The 22941-nt window shown below is 40.7% G+C and overlaps 1 protein-coding gene across 1 annotated transcript; it reads left to right on the top strand.

The window, feature by feature from the left end:
• The first annotated feature begins 13726 nt into the window (after nt 1-13726).
• Nucleotides 13727-20586, top strand: LOC139219922 (cerebellar degeneration-related protein 2-like). Its single transcript, XM_070851932.1, has 6 exons — nt 13727-13811; nt 14607-14719; nt 16524-16672; nt 16786-16956; nt 18435-18654; nt 19770-20586. Exons 1-6 carry the CDS (start codon nt 13730-13732, stop codon nt 20364-20366), a joined length of 1332 nt encoding a protein of 443 aa, XP_070708033.1. The 5' UTR covers nt 13727-13729; the 3' UTR covers nt 20367-20586.
• Nucleotides 20587-22941: the final 2355 nt, after the last annotated feature.

Raw genomic sequence — 22941 nt, 5'->3', positions numbered from 1 at the left:
AGGTTTTACGCACAGAGGACAGGGTGCGGCACTATAAACGCTTCACGAGATTGAAAACACACACACACACACACACACACACACCGATTCGGTACTGGATGAAATAGTGTTGAGCTCTGCAAAAAGCTGATGCCATAAACCTCGAGCTGTCTCCCCCTCTCTCTCTCTCTCTCTCTCTCTCTCTCTCACACACACACACACACACACACACACACTTTCTCTAGGCTGTACCTTTCAGCTACTTGATTGATCATTGATTAAGTGTTGAATTCGACTTTGTTTTCTGCAGGTTAATCAATTTGGTTCATGTAGTAAATTTAAATTTGGGCAGTGCAGACATTAAAAAAAAAGGCCTCCTCAGTTGATGAATGAGTGCTACTAAATGCACCTGCTCACAAAGTCAAACATGCAGACTGAACAGTATTGTGTTTGTCTTCACTTGCTAGTATTCAATAATCTGTTTTGTAGCTATTGGACAAATAAAACACCACTGTGATGCTCTGCGTGTTGCCCACATGGTGAAGATGACGAACAGTTTTTCCAAGATTTAAGAGGTTGCATCTCTTTCAAGGTGTCTAACTTCTCTCAGAGAAACACACCTGGGAGTATCTAACGCATTCATGTTCGAGCAATTACAGAACACAGCAGCTCAGCAGCAAGAAACCACAGGCAGAACACTGATTTAGCCAGAAATACACAACACTGTGTTGTAGAAAATATGAAAAAAGCATGAATAACAGTAGAGTACAATAGTGGAACATTTTTGCATGGTGAGAAGGCGTTTGGCAGCAAACAGACAGACCGACGATATTGCAGCCACAGATAATCACATTCATGTGTGAAGATTCTGCAGACAGCATCATACAAAACAAGTCTAAAATGTCACATTTCAAAATTAAATCCATTATTCCTTTATATTTACTATCCTAGCTGGCATTAAATCATAGTGTAAGGAAAACGGAGCTGCGCTGACCTCAGTGGGTTGAAAGCTATAAATCTCTTGATCATCAGTTGGGTGTGCTCAGGAATGGTCTGCTGAAATTGTGACCACAACCAGCTGTAATGGACTGCAGTACAACAATAGCAGGGAAACCTGAAATTCTAATATTTAGACCAGGTGAAGATACCCTTTAAATTTTGTGATTTTACAACCTCACAGCCAAGACTTAAGACTTTGCAAACTGCTGCAGATGGATTTATGTCTAATGTCTGATAAAAAACATGAAGAAAGGAGTTCAGACACACATCAAATACCAGTGGTCACTTGGTAGTGGTTTGATTTGGAAAATATAACAACCTATAAATGTATTGTTCACTAAAATAAGTTGCAAGAATCCAAACTACTCATCAGGGAAAAGTTGCCTGTGTTCAATAACTGAAAACTATTCCTGATTTGTCTATTTCTTCTTACATCATTGCCTGTTTGTAATACTGCTAAAACATAATCAGCTTTGTGAGGAAGCATCCAAACCAGAAACTGGCTGTGAAATTAAATCCGTACAGCAAAGATTTTGGCTGATGGTGAAAAATAAACACACATTTCGATTATAGTTGTTGGCAAAAATTGCCTGAATGCTTTGCCTCAAAATATTGCATCTGATGCTGATCCAAGAAGAAGCAATTCAGATCAGCACAGATAAAAGCAGAGCCAGCTGCCAGGACGTTTTGTCTTCTCTCAGCAGTTGGATTGTGCTGCTGGAGAGAAGTGGTCAGCTCAGCTATTTCCAGCTTGTGCGTGCGTGCTTAAACATACCAGATCGCCAAAAAATGCAGTGACATGAAGGATCACTGTGGCTGAAGCAAAATTATTCAGAAACAAGAGAAAACAGTTGGATTAGTGCTATAACTAAGTATTCTTATATATTTGTTATATTGCTTATTTTCTCAAACAATGAGTCTACAAAATATGATAAATTGTGAAAGAGTTTGACCATACCCCAAAGTCTTCAAAATGCTTTTTGTGTATGACCAACAGTCTAAAACCAAAAGATATTCTTTTTCCCATCACATGAGACAAAGTAAAAGCAACAAAGCTCCATATCTAAAAGGCTGGAACTGGATATGTAATGATGTTTGGCATCTATACATAAACAAAACACTTTCCAGTCTACAGCCATGTTAGCAGCTCTGTGATTCTGTACAATGCACACCAGTGCTTTGAGCTAAATGTTAGTGTTGGATACAAAGAACACAAGGCAAGCAAAGGCCATGACCGATGCCTGCTGACCTCTGGTGTGGAAGAAACCAGAGCAGGTGGAGCATTCACCTCTACTTTTAGCACTGGGGCAGTGTGACAAAGTGGGTGAGCGCTCATTTCTCCTCACCACTTGTCCCTGGACATGTTCATGGTACATTCTACTTTCTGTTTTCCCCATGTGTGTTTTTCTTTAATTTAACCAGGCCAGTGTAGCATTAAGGCACATACTATCCCAGGTTTGTTTGTGTCATTAGGTTACAGTTTACATCTAGTGCATGAAGGATTTAAGTAAAGCACACAGTCATTTAGTTCAGTTATCCTTTATTAAGTTGCAGGTAAAATGTGGTTCAATTGTTCACTCCTTTGTTTATACTTACCTTTGTTTGTTCTGGCTCACCATGCAGGAGTAGTGTTTGGAGAGGAGGCCGGCCCAGCACTTCCCCAATTTATGGTGTTGGTGATGTCATTGGGTCAGACCAAGTGGAGGGGTTTTTTTTTCCTTTTGACAAATGTTTGTTGGTATTAAAATGCATAGATTGTTGTTTTTGCTTGTTTAGCTTGTGGGGAAATGGGTAAGAAATGTCTAGAGGTTTGTAGTGTGTGCTGTGATTTTTATTTGCAGATTTGTTGCACTCACGGTACAGACTATGTCACCGTGTTACCAAATGGTTGAGCTGAAGTGAGTCAAGGTGGGAATTGAATGCCCTATATAAACAGTAGGTACTTGGATGCCTGGGAAAGGATGGACTGACAGAGAGACAGAGACGTGAGGGCTGTGCTGCCACAGTATTATAGTTCTTTTTTTTGAGTAGCTACAGTTTAGTTTTGAAATTATGTTTCTTTGTAAATAAGTTTTGTTTTGTAATTTAAATTTAACTTCATGGAGCACTGTAAAATCAAATCACCTCTTTTGCACTCAAGAAGTCTGCTGAGTCTGCCTGCCTACCACCTTTTTGGCCGGACTACTCTACAGGCAGAAATAGGACATGTGAGGATGTCCACAGTAAAACATTGCAATGGACCATAATATTATTGTTGGGGTGACAAATGGAAGTGTGCAGGAAAACATAATGGTGACTAACAATGGGAAAAGAGGGAGCCAGAGGCTCACCTTTAAGTCGCTTCCTTTCCAGTGGGGTAGTTCTACGCTTTGGCTAAAGCTCCACTGGGAAAGTTGGTCTTGAACCAAAACCTCTGGACAGCAGCTGGACCGACTAGAAAAGCTTAAGCTTAAGATCAGTGATCGACTTTTTATGTGTCATAAGATCTGCGACCGCATGTCTTGGACATTTGGGTGAGGACTGGGTGAGAATTTTTGACCTGATGATGATACAAGAAAAGAAAAGGCTGCGGATCACCAAAGTTATTAGGATACATCATCTTGGAACCATGAAGTTTTTTCACTGCGTAAATCAAAACTTTGTCCAGCTGGTGATAAATGTCACCATGGTTATCTTTAATCATCAATTGATCAGTTTTCAAAATAGTTGCAGATGAATATTCTGTTATTGACTCATCGATTCATTTGCTAATCATTTCAGCTCCAAACTTTTGTGAGACTTGAGTTCAGAGTCTCCTCTCGTTGTCACTCTCACACCATCCATCATCCCTCATGTTTGCTGTATCAGCACTGTGTTTTGATGCAACATCAGCCGAGTCTCTTCTCATTCACACACAACAGAAAACATCTGAGCAGGAGACAGCTGTCAGTCATTCTTTCCAACCTTTATGTTCAGATCTATTTCCTCCTCTCAGATTAATTTTCCTCTTGGATCCCAGTCAAAACACATTTTTTTTCGTCTTGTTTTTGTTTGTGCTACCGTCTATGCTCAGTATATCAGTTGAATGAGACGTCTCTGTTTCATAAAATCTAAGCGCCAAACTAGACTAAAGTGCAATTTTCTATCCCTGTGCCTCTGTGATCCCCTGAAGCTGTGCGAGAGAGATTAGCTAAATTCATCTACTTCACAGAGTTTTGTTTTACCCACGAGCCCCAGGGTGAGAGATTACTTGTGAAATTAAACTTTTTTTTCTTCTTTTTCTAAAGTTTCAGAGTTTCCCCGGTCAATGATGCCTTTGATGTTGGTGTTCAGTGATAACAGTTTGCTATCTTTAACCTAAATCCAATTTCTCTTATCATCGTCATCGTTCTCTCTCTGTTTATCTCTGCGTCTCTCTGCCCCCATTTCTCTCATTCCTAATTTTCACTTTATTGCATTCGGTGTGTAAACAGCATGGATGGACCGGTGCAATATAAAAGTAATAAATGCTACACACACACACACACACACATGCACATACAGTATAGAGCGTGTGTGCTTATTTGCTTCTGCCAGTGTCTTTGTCTCGCTCTCTTTTTTTTTTTTCTTCCCCCCACACACAAGCCCATATGTGATCCTGGATGAGAGTTGGCATCACGCTGATTTTTGCAAACGGCTGGTTGTCATGGCAACGCAGCGGCTCCTCTCAATGTGAGCACATCTCCCATCCCTGACTGTTAGCGTACATGTCCAGAACAAAAGGCAGCAGGAAAAACAAAACAGGGGAGGAAGACGATCGGTCACAAAAATTCACGACAAATTAAAACTGCTGCGGGCTCCCGGCTCTCTTGTGTGTCAGGATGGATTTCTGCAACACATAAGAGCTTTGAAGATTACACACACACACATACAGAGGTTTTGTCATATGTGTGTGTGTGTTGAAGTTCTACCCAGAAGCACTTCCTCAAATCCCATTACATCCCCATCCCCAGCTCCTCCCCACCCCCTCCTGAACATCGGAAGGATCCAATCCCCACAGCTAAGACAGTTGGTATGGAAACGGATCAGTAAAAACCCAAATTTTTCTTTTAACAACTCATTACTGGCTGCTGCCGCCCATAAATGTCAATGCTTCAACGCTATGGCAGCGGGGAACACATTTACCAACCCGGATCGCTGCAGGGATGAGGAGGAATGTGTGAATGGGTTAGTGAGCACAGTGGTAATCATCCTGTTTGCTTGCATGCTCGCCTGTAATATTTCAATTTCCTCCCTTGGTTTATCTGACTTCCTCTAACTTGCAAACCCATTATTGTGCTGCTTGCTGCTGTAAGATGCCTTTGCTGCCACAGAGAAAAACACGATTGGATTCTTTATTTTGCATTTGAACCGTACTTCTACTCTTTGTCTGAAGGTGAAAGGGGCTAAAGGAGTGCACAGGGTCCCACTCCGTTGTTTGGCATTTCACACCCCATGAAATCCAAAATGAAAAGGCAATACAGCATCAATAAAAGCAAAAATGCCACGGGTGTATGTGCAGATAAAGGAAAACACAAGCAGAGTGTTGATTCTGCAGGAAAAAGATCACAGCTTTTTTATCACTCAGAAAAGCCAAATCCCCACAGAGAGCTTGTGCTTCCTGCTCTGGTTTCTCTCTCATCTCGCTGACAGCCGCAAAACAGAGACAGAGAAATCAGGAGGACGGTGGAGGACGGATGGGAAGAGAGGCAACACACTGAGGGCGGAGCACAAAAAAGGGGAGAGTACATATGAGATGAAAGGGCTGGAGCTAAGAGGCCTTAAAGGAAAAGCTTGTGATGTTACAGCAGCTAATCCTCAACCTGGCTGAAAAATTTGGCTCAGGGTCGGAGAGATGTAACAGCTACCAGAGCTGACGACTGCTCCGGCCTCACAGCGACAATCAGTCTGTGAAAAGCTGATCTGACTCAGCTTCCTTCTTAGTGACACTTAGTAATCAGGGACTTTTACTCATGAGCGGTAATGATGATTGATGAATTAACTGTCAACATCCACTACTGCAAATGTACATTTTAAAGGAAGACATTAGCTCACAAACTGAACATTTTTTCACAGAATAAGACATAAAAACTGTCCCTCTTCACCTTTCTTTATCGTTATTGTCTTGAGGCTTTTTAAACTTCTTTTAAAAATGTCTCTGCTGAACTATTAGCAAGCTTGCCAGCAGCTCTGTGTACAAAGGCACAGCAGTGCTTTGAGCTAAATGCTAACATCAACCTGCCAACATGCTCATCATGACAATAGTGTTTATCATGTTCACCATCTCAGTGTACTGTGTTAGCATGCTGACACTTGTCCATTAGCACTAAAACGTAAGTATTGGATGCATTTAAATTTTGAGCTAATGTTGGCACACGATGAAAAGTTAAGGGAGCGCCACAGTTCTTAATTCACCCTGAGAGGAGCATGAGTGCCAGTTTCATGTCAGTCCATCCAATGGTTGTCAAGATATTTCACTAAAAACCATAAATGTCAAACTCATGGTGGAGCCAAAGGAGAAATAAAATCGAAATGTCACGTCTGTTCATCTGGACAAGTGTTGGTTTAACAGCTTGTTATCCACAGAGCCACAGGCCCTCTGCTGTAAATGAATTTATTAAGTAGTAGTGTAGTAAATTAGGTGGAGGCCACAAATCTTAGGTTCAAGCTGAGTAATCACTGAGTCATTGCTATGGTTCAGAAACACTGTTAAGTCCTTCAAAATCCATTCAAATCAAAGGACACTACATTGCATGTATTGTAATTTAGAAGGACGGCCCTTGAAGGTCCTTGGGTCTTCAGGTATTTGAGTCTCTGTGGTGTTTCAAATAGCAATATTTATATCTTGTGATCTTTTTCACTGTATGCTTTATGGCCAAAAATGATTGGACGCATATACTTGTGTCTGTGCACATACTACTATGGACTTCTGGTGTGTTTCTATGGTTGCTCCAGGCCCCATAGTCAATGCTCCCAACTTTGGGGCAACATTTCGTGTAGACCCCCTCTGAGCATGATAGCAGGTGTTCCCAATTTGGCTCAGAACAACTTTAGTTGCACAGAGCCCTGACCTCAACCTCAACCGTCGTCTTTGAGATAAACTGAAACAAAGTCTTTATGGAAGACTGGGGGTGTCACAGCAGCAGATTAATGCAGATAAATGTCTTTGAAAGAGATGTTCAACAGTCACATATTGGTGTCACGTTCAGATGTCCACATACTTTTGACCACAAAAAGGAAACAAAGAGAGATATAAAAAAAACTACCTCATGCACAGCGATGTTTGGCAGCTAACAGAAACAAGTTTTGCATCAATTTAAGGCACAAAGGAATCGATGGAAGAAGAAAAGAGGGTGAAGAGGTTGATGCTGTACTCATCACCATCCTCGGGGGTCCAAAGCAGCACATCATTTATCATCAGCTGACAGGATGTTTCTCACATCCACCGTGGAGAATGTTTTCATCTGTCTGCGTCTGATAACAAAACTGAAATCTGACTGTGCAGCAGATCAAGTGCTGCATCTCATCCGTGCTGTGGCTCAACACATGTTAATCTGTTTGATTTGACTTTTGATCTTTTTCGTTTCTTTTCATAAAAATCATTTTTGAACCATGTTAATTTCATGCTTATTTCTTTTAATGTGTTCAAATGAATAATTCAGGGTAAATCAGTGTGTGTTTGTTTGACATGTCCTCTTTGTTTGAATAAAAAGCAGATTTTCATGTCGGGTCTGCTGGGCTGAACAGGGAATTATGAGACTACACTGCCACCAACTGATGGATCATCATAGAGGTGCAGTTTATAAATCCTTTTTATTTAAATGGTGATCTTGTCCTGTACCATGCATCTGAGGCAAAAGGCAAATGGTTTATTCAGACTGGGTGATTCTGAAATGTGGATTTCATCGGAAAGAGTCCCACTGATGACAAATTCATGAAAGCAGCTCATCCTCCATCGCTGGATGCCGCTCCCTCTGTGCCTGCCAGCCGAGGTCCTGACACCTCGACCACTCACAGTAAAGACCTGCCGTCTCTGAGAGATGACTCTGCTGTTGATGCCCTGCAGCCTCTCAGTCTGAGTCAACCATGGGGGCCTTCAGGGGAGACAGGAAGCAAGAATGACACAGGAAATGACATGTTTCTCCTGTCTGGAAGGAGTTTTGTGTTGGAGTGTCTTTCAGTTTGCTGCTCTGTGACGTCCCACTGCAGCAGCCACGTTGGGTGACCTACAGAAGAGAGGAGGCAAACACCACCCCGCTCACTCTCCGTGGCTCTGAACAGTGACGACCTGCTGTCTCTGAGACTCAGCTTCACTGAGACGCTGCCTGTTTAAGTGTCACCAGCTCCAGAAAACAAGCCCCAAAGGCTCAAAACAAAAGTATGTGTGCACGTGAGGTGTTATTTATGGCATCTGGAAACATTTTTGTATAAAAATGTTTAAATTCAAACATTAACACAGTTTGTCATTTGTCTCCCAGAGTTATTCCTAATTATTATACAGAGTTTATCACTGTTGTATCATTTTCAATGTTTAACACGCTCGGACAGGACCCTTCTGTCCTAATCACTGGTTCATAGAGCGTTCAGAACGTATATGTCGATAGAAGCTCTTTGCTAATTTTTGTGGCAGCCACTGTGAGGCCTTTTACATAACACCTACCCAGAGGCAAGTTTTGGGTTCCATCACTTCATCATTGTCACTTATCAGTCTTTTTAGCGTTCATCACGTTATCATCCGGAACTCTCATACAATGGCATCCTGTTTTGGATAAGTCAGTTCAGGGTTAATTCACAGCCAGTACACTGTTAAAGCATAGGTTTGTGGCAAACCCCCCCTTTTCCTCTGTCACAGGACAGTCCAGGAGGTCATAGGGCAAGTGAGTCAGCCACACTACTGCTTCGACGGGCTACATATGGTACATTTCCACATGTAAGTTGGCTATGATGATTAATCAGCACAATAAAATAAGACAACACTGTGCTTATGTTAAGAGACAAAAGAGGAAACTTTTGAAAGGAATTATTAATATTAATTATTAATAGACTAATAAACCTAATAATGCACCAACTGTCTCACCTGCTTTGACATCCACAATGTTGTTTAAGATGTTCTGTGTGGTCACAATGATTTAGGAATATGCAACATGTGAACACACCTTTGAACAAATGAGGGTCTTAAAGCGGATTTTGATGCAGATGCCCTCTTGGTGAAAGGGACTCAAAGTCAGGTAACAAAGACCCTTATCATGTGAGTAGGTATCATGTTCCCAAATACATTTCTAATTAAATTACATCCATGTAAGAAGACATCCTATATAAGAACATGAGATTAAAATGACAAGGATTATTGAAATCATTTCTAAATAATTTCCAGTGCTGGAATACTAACACGTGTTGTTTCAGATCTACTTTGTGGTAACACAATCATTGAAGAATATACAACATGTAAACACAACATTGAAGGTCAATCAATCCCTGCAAATCCTCCACAGACTAAAGTCTGTATGGTCTGGAAGAGGGAGAGACTTCTTTTATTTTATGTGGACATGATGAGAATGTTTCGAGTGCCCGTAGGGGACCGCAGGTCTGTGTATCAAGCAGGAAAATGTCCATTCATAGTTCTTCCACCAGACATAGAATTTGTTGGAAAAGCTTCAAACTGAGGAGAAAGTAAAGTTTCAGGTTAGTTTGTGTCTGAGAGTCAGAGAGAAGCTGCAGGACCTTTTTATACAGGACCTGTAGAGCTGATTACAGAACTGATTTAGTGCAATGTTATCAATACCAATACATCCAGGGTAGCAATTTAATTCTTATATAGGATGTCTTCTTACATGGATGGAATTTAATTCCATTTTCCTGCTTGATACAGGAATTAAGCAATTTCCCCCTGGGGATTATTAAAGTAATTCTGATTCTGATTCTGATTCTTATGTGTGAGTTGTTGTGGCCGAGTGGTAAAGGCCATGGACTCGAAATCCTTTGGGGTCTCCCCGCGCAGCTTTGACTCCTGCCGGCAACGAGTTCATGTTAATATACTTAATACTATACATGGTACATTTCCACATGTAAGTTGGCTATGATGATTAATCAGCACAATAAAATAAGACAACACTGTGCTTATGTTAAGAGACAAAAGAGGGAACTTTTGAAAGGAATTATTAATATTAATTATTAATAGACTAATAAACCTAATAATGCACCAACTGTCTCACCTGCTTCGACATCCACAATGTTGTTTAAGATGTTCTGTGTGGTCACAATGATTTAGGAATATGCAACATGTGAACACACCTTTGAACAAATGAGGGTCTTAAAGCGGATTTTGATGCAGATGCCCTCTTGGTGAAAGGGACTCAAAGTCAGGTAGCAAAGGCCCTTATCATGTCAGTAGGTATCATGTTCCCAAATACATTTCTAATTAAATTACATCCATGTAAGAAGACATCCTATATAAGAAAATGAGATTAAAATGACAAAGATTATTGAAACCTAACCCCACCACCCACCCGAGACCTCCGCCCACAGAGCAGAAAGCCAAAGAAAGAGACTTGGCCTCCAAAGCAGCTTTCCTCCAGCTGGAAGGAAGCAGTCTGAGCCTGGGCTCTGCCTGACTAGACTTCACCTGCTGGTGCTGGAGTGCCCAGAAACCAGTGCTGAGGATCAGGCAGCACACTGGGCCTCTGTGCAGGAACAGCTGATCTGATCAGCCCAGAGCAGAAACTCAGACCGGCTCAGCTCAGAGCCTTAGAGCCGTCCAGCTTTCTCCTCTGTGGGAGGAGATCCCATGCTGGAAGCTCACCGTGGGTCCTATCTACAAACTTCTGTCCCCACACTGGACGTGTCATAAGTGAGGTCATAAGTGAGGTCACAGTTCTGTCGACACACAGCATTCCGTCAGATACAGTATGATGTCACATTCCGGATTTTACTGTAAATTCCAAATGAACCTTCTGGAAGCCCCAGAGCAACACTGAGCTGCATGGCTCAGATGAACATCCATACCTCACACTCTCTGTGCAGTGTCAGCTGTGTTTCTGTGCTGGAATACTAACACGTGTTGTTTCAGATCTACTTTGTGGTAACACAATCATTGAAGAATATACAACATGTAAACACAACATTGAAGGTCAATCAATCCCTGCAAATCCTCCACAGACTAAAGTCTGTATGGTCTGGAAGAGGGAGAGACTTCTTTTATTTTATGTGGACATGATGAGAATGTTTCGAGTGCCCGTAGGGGACCGCAGGCCTGTGTATCAAGCAGGAAAATGTCCATTCATAGTTCTTCCACCAGACATAGAATTTGTTGGAAAAGCTTCAAACTGAGGAGAAAGTAAAGTTTCAGGTTAGTTTGTGTCTGAGAGTCAGAGAGAAGCTGCAGGACCTTTTTATACAGGACCTGTAGAGCTGATTACAGAACTGATTTAGTGCAATGTTATCAATACAAATACATCCAGGGTAGCTCCTGTTCCTCACTTCTTATGTGTGAGTTGTTGTGGCCAAGTGGTAAAGGCCATGGACTCGAAATCCTTTGGGGTCTCCCCACGCAGCTTTGACTCCTGCCGGCAACCAGCTCATGTTAATATACTTAATACTATAAATGGTACATTTCCACATGTAAGTTGGCTATGATGATTAATCAGCACAATAAAATTTTGATACAGATGCCCTCTTGGAGAAAGGGACTCAACGTCAGGTAACAAAGGCCCTTATCATGATCCTGATCTACAGCAATGCATCATGGTCCAGAAAGTCATCATATGTTTGCTGCCCTGTAAAAATCACATACGTCTAAAAAGTCAATTCTTCTATGAGCTCAGAAAAACAGTTATTTTGTTTTAGAAGTAGGAGAATTTTCTGAACCCCTAAAAGATCGTTTAATCCTTCAGTATATCAGAAAAATTCAATATCACCAAATTTGAAGATGGTTTTCACCACCACAGGAGGGGTATTAAAAATTGTAATTTGAAACAAAAGTAGTTAAATAAAAAGTGCAATATTCATTATACAATGAAAATAATCAAAGTACAAGTATGTTAAATTTGTATTTAAGTACACAGCTTGAGTAAATGTATATAGAGTTATATTCCACCAATGATTAAACTTCAAATTCATTGTGTAAAATTGTAAATTGTTTTTGACTTAAATCTGTCTGTAAAATCACAGTTCGATACAATGATTTTACACACACAGCATACTGTTATATCACAGTAACCTGATGAGCATTTATGGTAAAAGATACAGTACAATGCAGTAATTCAACACCAACATGGTATTTAGTGTTTTACTGTAACATCACACTTTGATTCAGTAATTGTTCAACAATTTACTGCTACATCACAGTAATGTGATGGGTATTTTACTGTAAAATCATCATTGGGTGTTCAGACTAATACTTCTTTGCTTACAGAAGGACTTTGAATGCAGGACTTTTAAGTATTTTCACTTTGTGGTATTACTTAAGAGGAAGAGTATTCCCACAACATCATCCTATTAATGTTAGAATAATCCTATATATATATTATAATTATTCTGTCAGTAATTCAGTGAGTGTGTGTTTAGTCACTGCAGCGCCCCCGTGTGGTCACCGGCCCAGAGCGCTGCGGTGTCTCAGGGAGGAACCAAACGCAGGAGCAGGTGAGGAGGACTCATCATTATAGTGCATCCAAGGAGCTGATGGTCAAACTGACTGAGAGGAGCAGCTCTGCACCGGAAACTACGAGATTTAGTCTTCAAAATAAAAGCACAAATTTAAACTTGCTGGTAAAATACTGCATTTAAATTTTGATGCAAAATGTATTTCTTAAAGAAAGATTGAAGGAAATTGAAAGCATGTCTTGTTCTCTTAAACTCAAGACTGGTCATTATTTGTGCATTATGTATTGTCGCACCTATTTTGTGCTTTATACATATATAAAATATCATAAAATATCTATTTAAATGGGAGAAGAAGTGTGTCCTATTTGTCCAGTGTAGTAATCGTTGCTGATATATTATTATAGATTATTATATTATAGATTTTGAGCCACTGCGTAACATTGGATGGAAGCTACTACTAATAAAATATTTATGTAAAATAAATAAATTACACACTAGCTATGAATGTAAAAGTGTTACATTACATCAATTGAGCATATTTTTTCAATCATAATTTTCATTAACATTGAGAAGTCAACATGAACGTTCTGAAAAACACAATTCATTCACATTGAAAAACATGTATTTATTAATTGCGGCAGCTTAAGTTATGAATAAGAATATTAATTTAGACATATCTAAATCATCAAAATAACATTTTAACAATTGGAATTGTGCTTCATGTTTACCATTCTAACCCTTTAATCATACTGTATGTGACTACAGTCTTTATGGTTCAAACTGCTGATTTTATGTCTGCGGTCATTTTTAAATTCATCCCATTTGTTTCATTTACAAGTTTTCACAAGGTTGATGCTGCTTTTTTAGAAGCATACAACATTTTTGAAATGCTGCTTTTATTTCGAAATTATGAACCGGAAACATGCCCTCCACGCAGCAGAGAGCCAGTCTGTCTGTCTGTCAGTCAGTCAGTCAGTCATTCAGTCGGTCTGTCTGTCCGGGGGTGAGAGCTCACCGGTGCCGGCTGCAGGCGTGCAGACATCGGCGGGGAGGAGGCGGACTGCTGCGTCCATCAGCGCTTTATTAAACAGCGTCTTTGTCATGTCCAAGAACCGGATCCACGTTCACGCTGCGTGACTGAGTTTGACCCGTGGAGATGTTGACAGACATGATTGTGGAGGAAGAATTTGAGATCAAGGAAGAGGAACCGTGGTACGACAAGCAAGACCTTGAACATGGTACAGTTACCTTTTCAGTCTTTGTGTCTGAGGCCTTGAAGATAAAGAACCATATTGATCCTTTATTAGTTAAATAACCAAACAGGGACATTACAGCTGCAGCACAGGGACTAACAGGACATTCAATTCATGCCTCGCACTGTAGCTCACTATTAAACCCTGCAGGCGCACAGAAGGTTAAATCCATAGGAGTTTCTATGTGGGTTTGTGAACCTGTAATATTTATTATTTTTAATCAGGGTGTTTTATGTATTTGGTCCACAAGCTGTTGTGGTGGACATGAAGCACCTTGACAGGCTGCAGGAAAAGGCAGCAGTCAGCAGGATGTGCACATATGCGGCAAAGTGAAAAAACAGAAAAGGTCTGATTGTGAAGAAGAAGTGGCTTTGACTCCACTCACCTCTTTTGTCTTTGTTGCATGATTTCACACTAAAGCTTATTCATCTGTGTGCAATATCTGCTGCCAACATTTTCAAGCCATTTGTGTCATTTTTATCATATAGGATGTCTTTTTTATATATTTTGATGAAGGAAAGGCAGCCAATGAGTGGCTTGTTAATTGTCTGAGTCGTGTAAATTAATAGATACCTAAGAAATAACAAGCATGCTTTGAATACTCTGTTCATAAAGGTGGATAATCCCTGTTGGCACAAATTTTAAAAAGTGGGTTACTGGACTCCTGCCAACAGCGACAAAAGCTCCCAAAGCTGCTTGTAAAGTCCTCCTGTGTCCATCAGTGAGACTAAACTATGAGCGCTGAAGCACTTGTGGTCCCTCTCTCCGTCTCCCCTGCAGACCTGCAGCTGGCCGCCGAGCTCGGGAAGACTCTCCTGGAGCGAAACAGGGAGCTGGAGCAGGGCCTGCAGCAGATGTACTCCACCAACCAGGAACAACTGCAGGAGATTGAGGTAAAGACACGTCTGTCCACCGTTCCATCAGCCGACTTTGTAGCTTTCATCCTAAAATTTGCTGTTAAAGAGCTGCAAAAAAGCTGTAAATGAGAGGGATATCCTGGGAAAAGTGGTCTAATTGTCCTGCTGTTGTTCACAAAGTGCTGATTTCCTTCCTTCCTCTCCTTCTTTCTTAAATGCAGACATAAATTGCACCGTGAGATTTTTATTTTGCTTTGCAAAGTCCTCAAATTAGCCTAAAAGGAAAAATAAAATGCTGCTGTTCAGTTTCCACTGGAGATGAAGAGACATTGCTCTATTTACACCTAAATGGTGTCTTCTTACTGTCCAGCCAAACAAAATCACACATGCAGAAGTTTACAAGCATCAGTGATTTTCAGTGTTTTTTTGTGGCTCTGATTTTGGTTTTCAGGCAACTTGCTGCTTGTTACCTGTGGACAGGACTCAGGGCTACATTCTACATGTTCTGGTTTAAAAAAAACATCATTGAGCTGTTTACACTTTTAGAAAATTCCCCTAAAAAAAGAAACTAAAGTTGATTGTGAATTTAGTAAAGATGGAAATAAAACATTATTCGCTGAGTTATGCATTGATAAACTTACTTTAAAAAGTATCAGGTCTCCAACAAGGAAATTCTAGGTGTTATTGTTATTGGGTTGCAATAATTTACTGTCTGTGGCTGTTTTTCGTGTATTAACATGGCTGTGGAAAGTTTGATAACAGATCGAATCATAGTTTATTATATGTTGGGTTATATGAATGTATATAAATGAAGAAAATAACGTGGATGTGTTGTTCCTTCTTGTGTCAGACGACTTCTCTCTTTTCTTGTGTGCAGATTTAGAAAGATGCATGCGTTGACTTTTTAACCAAATCATCAGTAAAACATCTTATTTCAAAGTAGAGTTACACAAACTCTGCGTTTAGCTTTAGGTTTTGCATGTCTTCCAGTTTTCAGGACTATTTTTATTTGGTTGTAATAAGTAGAAGTCAGTCTGGCACTAAATCCTTCCCCTCTTGTCACTGACAGTTTTAATCCCATAAGACGTCCTCTGGAGACTTGTGACGTCACATGTCTGATTCCAGCTCATGACCTGTGTTGCAATTAATTACCTGCTTCACTGTCACTCTTTACTGGAAAGAAAAGGCCTGTAAAAAAGCAGGAATGCCATGAAGATAACCTGTAAAAATAGAGCTAGCCTGTTAAACCTTGACACGCGTGTCTGTGTAGTCTCACACTGAGCTGCTGACGGCTGCTCTGTTGTCACTGTGAAGTTAATGTTCAGTGTTTTTTTTTTTTTTTTTTTTCTGTCTGTTGATGTTCAGCAGGCAGATTAGATGACGAAAGGTTCAACGTGTCCTGGCTGCAACGGCTGATAAGATAACTCAGCTTAAAGAAATTGTTCCTTAAAGGACCCACTGATGGAGACTTAGCAAAATCAGCAACTAAAACATCTCATTCATAGTAATAATAATAGTGATATTAATCCAGGCTTGGCTCCCTTATGAGCACCATTAGAAATAAATCACTATCTGCTGCCAGGCTGACCTACTTATTTTTGACATTTTCTGTTTTGTAGTAAAAATGTGATTTAAGATACAAACTCTCTTTGTTCTGGTGAAATTAGCCCCTCATACAACATCTTTTATTACCTATCTTTTATTTTTGAATCCTTTCTGTGGTGTTTTAATGTTTCTGTTTTTTTGTCTTTTTATGATGCAGGTTTTGTTGCATCTCTCTGTGTGAAATTAATTACTTTTATTGTCTCTCATCTCTACTCTTCCTCTGTCTCTCCTCTAGTACCTGACGAAGCAGGTGGACCTCCTCAGGCAGGTCAACGACCAGCATGCTAAAGTGTACGAGCAGCTGGACGTGTCGGCCCGAGAGCTGGAGCAGAGCAACCGCAAACTGGTCCTGGACAACAGGACGGCCCAGCAGAAGATCCAGGGGTAAGATGGGAGACTATCTGCTCCAGAAAAGTGTTTATGAGCGGTTTTGTCCAGTTTCTGGACTAAATCGTCCCTCATCAGTGAGCTAACAGAGCTGTGTTTTCTCTCTGCAGGCTGACGGAAACGGTGGAGCTGCTGCAGACGCAGGTGGAGGAGCTGCAGCATCAGGTGGAAGACCTGAAGCTGAGTACTTGTCAGCCTCAGAGGCGTCCATGCAGAGAGAAGTGGCCGCCTCGCAGCACTCAGAGCGTGTCCTGCCTGACAGAGCTGCAAAACACACTCAGGTGAGGCCTCTCGAATACTGTGTGGGTATTTTATTGGACCTGGAAAGAACAGTTTAATTCAACCGCTTTTCCTTAAGGGTCCCCGCCATCTGGCGAGAAGCAGGGTACTGGTCGCCAGGCAAACACAGGGCTGACACATAGAGACAAATGACCGTTCACACCTACGGTCAATTTAGAGTCACCAATTAACTTAACCTGTAACAAACGCGAGCACAGAGAGAACGTGCAAACTCCTTCTCAGTGTAGGATACAACCTGGAAGTCTCTCTGGAAACAAACATTCCCTGGTTTTAGATTGTTGAGTGTAAACATTTGCTGCTTTTCTCAGTGTCTCTGAGAGCTGTGAGCAAAAAAGGGATGAAAGAACATTTGTTTTTGTTGTCTTATTTCTTAACCTGGTAAAAAAAAAAAAAAAAAAAATCTTAATTCCATTGTCATTCAGCAGCTCTTTGTAAGCTTCAAGAAGGGGAGCGGCAAATCCTCCACTGAGTCCTCCTGGCTTTAGCTCCCCCCTATGGGTGCTAATCCTACTCGCTGGCAGCCGTCCACGTCCACCTCACTGCAGTCTTACCCTGAATGTTTCATGCTGTGGTCACTTCCTGTAGGCCTGGACCGCCCTGTAGTGTGACAGGTTCATTCAGTGCCTGTGTTTAGTCTGTGTGTAATCCAGTTAGGACTGTTAGGACCCTCAAAACATCCAGGTCAGAGGGATGTTTGGCTCACTGATAAACATGACAGAGAGCTGACCTCTGTGTGCAGTTTGCTAGGTGAAGTTGGAGGGAAAGAGGTCAAAGTCTGAGCTCAATATCTCTCTGCAATTGATTCCTCAGCTGATTTCTAATCTACTGATATGCTCTTGATTCCTCGCCGAGCGTGCTTTCCTTCCCCTTCTTCCCTTCTGCTGTTTCTTATTCAACATCAAACATAAGTTTTTATGGGGTTTTTTTGTTTTCAACTGTATATTGGTATGTTTTATTCAAGCAAAATCATTGTATATACACACAATATACTTGTGAAAAGTAAAAAAAAAGTAAAAACATAGATATCTGAGACAAATGGATACAGTAGAGTAAGAGAAATATAGGCAAAAAATTAAATAAACTACAATTGGCTTTTGATTACTTTAAATTCCCAACACTATTTGTCAGACATTTACCAAAATTAGGAAGTTTTCTATAGATTTAAACATGACAGTATGTATTACTAAGTCACTAAATCAGGTGGCTTCATCATCACCAAAATTTTATTTGTCCTTTATCTTGATTTATTGGTTTATGTTTATGAGTACTATGAACCTGCTCATTGAACTCTCAGAAAGAAAGAGAATAATAATAAAAATGTTGGACTGTGCCTTTAGAAGACTGATATAGCCTACTTGACAACAAATTTCATCAACATTTATCATATCGAAAATTAAGAAAATGCATGTGTGTTTGAAGAAATGCATATGGTTGAAACGGTCTTGGTGTCTCGGTGCAGGTACGAGTATGACCCAGAGGAACCGTCAGATGACCTCAAGTCTTCCGACATGTCGTGGCATGAGGAGGAGCAGGCGTCACTACGACAATCCCTCCGCACCCTCCAGACTCAGTTTGCCAGTGAACGCGCCCGGAGGGAGGACTCAGAGCGAGAGGCCGAGCTGCTCGCCGGAGAAAATGCTGCGCTGGAGCAGCAGCTGGCAGGGATGGCGGGGTATCAGGTACGTCTGACGGACGTCTCTCACCTCTGCGTCTGTTTTCACAGCACACATGCACAAGCTTTTGGCCGTGCTAGCGGTAAGGCTCCAAGGATAGAAATGTAGGTCCACCACATTGGTCCAGACTGAAATGGGTCAACAACTAATTGCTGTAAAATTGTGTACAGTCATTCATGGTCCCTAGAGGATAAATCCTACCGCCATAAAGGATCCCCTGACTTTTCCTCTAGCACCACCATCAGTGTTTGACATCAGTGTTTTTATTTTATTTCTAATCAACTATGGGAGGGATTGCAATGAAGTTTCGTGTAGACATTCATGTTCCCCTTAAGATGAATTGTAATACCTTTTACAGTCTTGGGACCATCTCTGGGTCAAAATTTAAATGTGTCCAATACTTTGGTAACTCCAGCTGTGGCTCAGAGGTAGAGCGGATCAGAAGATCCAGGTTCAATCCCTGCCTCCTCCAGTCGGCATGTTGAGGAGTCATTGGGCAAGTGTGAATGTGTGTGGGTTAGTTTCCACCTGAGGGTTGGCCGCCTCCCATCACTCTATAAATGGTGTGTGAGAGTACTATCAAGCACTTTGAGGGGTAGAAAAGACTGGAAAGGCTATACAAGTACAGACCATTTACCATTTTCATAGTTTTAGCTATGATTCCAATCAATAGTAATGACGCTCGTGTTTGTTGCCCTAGACTACATTATTTGTTGTTGCATGTTCAGATCTCAGCGATTACTTTGAACACCTTTCATGGCCAAAACTGCAAAAATAAGACCAAATATGCAAAAAAATTGGAATTATCCTTTAAATTCATATGTTTCTCTAAAGAATAAAGAAATTATTTAGCTCCACTTTGTCCATTAAAACCATTAAAATGAAAAATGCTTGGTTTGAGGTTTCCACTGAACATCTGCAATGTGGTTCTGTGTAAAGCTTCAATCTAAAAATACACCAACATTCAACTTGTCTTCTTCTACGAAGCAAGAAAAACACAACGTTCCTGTCACATGCATCAATGACTTTTTCCTGGTCTGAAACATGTTGGCTCAGTTTGTGTTGCTCCCCTCTGACATGACCTTTTCTCTGAATCTTTTTATTTTTTCTCTCTGCATCAGGCCAGAGTGACTGAGCTGGAGCGTGAGGCCGAGGAGCTCCGTCAGCTCTGGCAATCAGAGTCCTCGAAGAGATGCAGGCCGGACATCATCCACAGCCTGCCGCACAACTCGATGTTCCTCAACCCGGAGGAGGAGAGTGAAGGGGATGCAGCTGTGGCTAAAACCCCCTGGGTCCTGAAGCGCTGGAACAGTGAGCGGCTGATGAAGGTGATGCAGACGCCTGACTCTCCCGACAAGATCTACGACCACGAGTGCTCCTGCGTGCGCAGAGCAGAGGTGGTGAAGTATCGCGGGATCTCGCTGCTCAACGAGGTCGACGCCCAGTACAGTGCCTTGCAGGTGAAGTACGACGAGCTGCTGCGGCGCTGCCACCTGGGGATGCAGGAGGAGGAGCAGGACGGGCAGATCCACAAGTCGGTCCAGACTGCATCCCTCGCCGCCGCTGATCCCGCACTGACAGACATGGAGGACTTTCACCAGCCAGAGTACAAGGAACTCTTCAGGGAAATTTTCTCCCGTATTCAGAAAACCAAAGAAGACCTGATTAAAAACAGAGGGAGATATTCAGCGGGTGAAGTGCTGCCTGTTTTGCATTAGTTTCCTCCAAAAAAAAAAGAAAGAAAAAAAATCTGCTGCAAGATTAATGATTGTCTTCCAGGTACAAGAGCAACTCTTTGGAAAGACTTTTAGCGCAGCACATGAAGGGAACTGACACTTTACACTTACACTGTTTGTTATTTGCCCAGAAATGGTGCCCAACACGCAAAAGGGTGAAGAGATGAGAGTGATGCAGGAACAAGAGGGCCGAACACCACCAGCTCATGTCTCAGATGGGGCTCATTTTGCACAGAAACACCAGTGCCTATCGATGCCGTCTCTACTGTACAATCACTCTACCTCACTTTGCACAGCCCTCCTCACAAACAGGCTCCTGAGCAAATCATTTCTGGGTCTATTTTTCACAAGCTGCATCTGTAACACTTTATTTTAAGGGGCCCGTAGTTTCCTGTAATGTCCTAGAAAAAAATATTACTGTTAACTATAATACTATTAAACTTAGATTTTAAATAAATCGCTGGTTTGAGCTAAAAGTATTTTAGTCAGTGCACAGCGGCTTAGCTCCACATGCAGAAAAAAAAAAGAAAATGCGAAAGAGTCACATAAGACTGAGGAAACCAGCAAATATTCACATTTGAGAAGCTGAAACCAGTGATTTTCTTTCTTTTTTTTAAACATTTTGGCTTAAAAAATGTCTTAATCAATAATCTAAATTGTTGCTGATTAATTTTGTGTTGATCAGTTAATCAACTGATTAACCAATTATTTCAGCCCTAACTGCTAGTGTAACCTGAAAAGTATTTTAGTGGGTAAAAAATATTTGTCTAAATATAAAATGATATGGCAATTCAACATGTGTAGAATTAAGTTTATTTTACTCACTCCGAGCAGCTCCTTTCACATTGTCGTATTGTTTTCACATTTTCATTTCATTCATTTATACAAATATTGATTAACTTGCATGTATTTTCCCTGTAATTTCTCCCAAATTACTCGGCTCTTTCCAGGAAACGTCATAGGAAATTACGGATCCATAAACGTAAATGTTATCACTGTATCTGCTGTTTGTTTTGTTTACTGAGCTCCTATGATCTAATGTGAACTTTATAATTTATTTTTTCTTTTCAGCTACTGGTCATAGTTTTGCCTGCATCATTAAAGGCGACAACCAGCATAGCATCTGATGTTATATCAGTGAAGGAGTTTATATGATTAGAAGTAAAAGCTGGTGATTAAAGGTGCTAAAATATACTAGTACTACTTTTTTGTAATTGTAACATTTATTTCTCAGAAATGATACTTGATTATTGTATGATAGATTAGATGACTGTGAGTGAATGTTATATTAAAGGGAAGTTCTGACGTTCACCAAAAGAGTAAATCTGTCGTGATGGCATTAACGGACTCCTGATATATTAGCCATGTATGATTAGAAGCTTTTCTCAGCAGCACTTGTGTTGCTTTTGCTGCCTGATGTTCGTGTGTGTCCTCGTAAAGCTTAAGACTGTGCACATAGTTTGTAAAATCACATTGAGATGCACTTTAGGATTGCACTCGCATCGTCCATGCTCTTCTGACACTTTACATTTCTGTCATGTGTAGTTAAAAACAAGTGTGATGTGCTACCAGACCTGAATAATCTGCAGTATGTATGTATGTACGATGTGTTTTTGCCTGTTTCGTGATTGGACCTCATAGTTTTTGTTATTACTCTGAGCCATAAAACATGAAGCAAGCTGAGTCGGCTGGTTTGTGTCTTTGTTGCTGGATCATCTTGTTGTAAAACAAGATTAAACGCTATTTATAGAGAACATGTCAGAGTTAAACTTGATCATAAATCACTGATACACTTTGAGAGTTATATAATAGGTTTAATTCAATCTGGTGTGATAAAAGTGCTCTGATGTCAGCCATGAACACATCAGCCTGAAACTAAAACTGACTGACGAAGAATCAGTTAAAATCAGAATGAAAACACGGCATGTAAACCTTTAGGAATAAATTAATTTGAGGATAAGTAAATATTTGACATCAGTCAGTGTGTGACATGATATATTATTTTAACAGGTCATTAGAGGTTTGTCCTGAAATCGACACCTTTCCTTTGGAGGTTTGATTACAGCCTGATTATCACATAAATCTGATCTAAACCAGATCACATCAGAATTTAACTGATTTTCTTGGAATCATATCCCGAAAAGAACTAAACTATGATAAGAAATTCAAAGGTCTGATTGATGTAAATTAAAGTTTCTATAGTTAGTTGTTATTGTGTCAAACAGTCCAATCCACGTGGAGCAAAACTACTGTCGCAGTGGTGAAATAACTTCTTATGAGAAACACATTGTGCAAGCAAATATCTTTTATATCCTGTACTGAGCTCTACAGATAAAATCTGCCATGCAATCACTAATAACGAAGCCGGTAAAGATGGAGCCAATTTCAACCACTTTATCTATTGGGTATCTTGAGAATTTGTCCTGAGGGATCAAAAGGTTTTATTTTCATTTTTAATATTACATTTGTTAATTTTGTAGACTCAATCTGAGCATGCAAAGTAACTGGTAATCTAAGTTAACTGTAAAATAACTTGATGTTTGCCTCTGAACTGTAG

This window comes from Pempheris klunzingeri, chromosome 20, assembly GCF_042242105.1.
Source record: "Pempheris klunzingeri isolate RE-2024b chromosome 20, fPemKlu1.hap1, whole genome shotgun sequence".
Classification (NCBI taxonomy): domain Eukaryota; kingdom Metazoa; phylum Chordata; class Actinopteri; order Acropomatiformes; family Pempheridae; genus Pempheris; species Pempheris klunzingeri.
The sequence above is the reverse complement of the archived record's forward strand: the minus strand, read 5'-3'. Positions and strand labels throughout refer to the sequence as shown.

Coding starts and splice junctions, on each gene's coding strand:
- LOC139219922 (XM_070851932.1), top strand. CDS start 13,730: ATGTTGACAGACATGATTGTGGAGGAAGAATTTGAGATCAAGGAAGAG. Junction 16,957..18,434: donor GAGCTGCAAAACACACTCAG/GTGAGGCCTCTC, acceptor GTCTCGGTGCAG/GTACGAGTATGACCCAGAGG. Junction 18,655..19,769: donor CAGGGATGGCGGGGTATCAG/GTACGTCTGACG, acceptor TCTCTGCATCAG/GCCAGAGTGACTGAGCTGGA.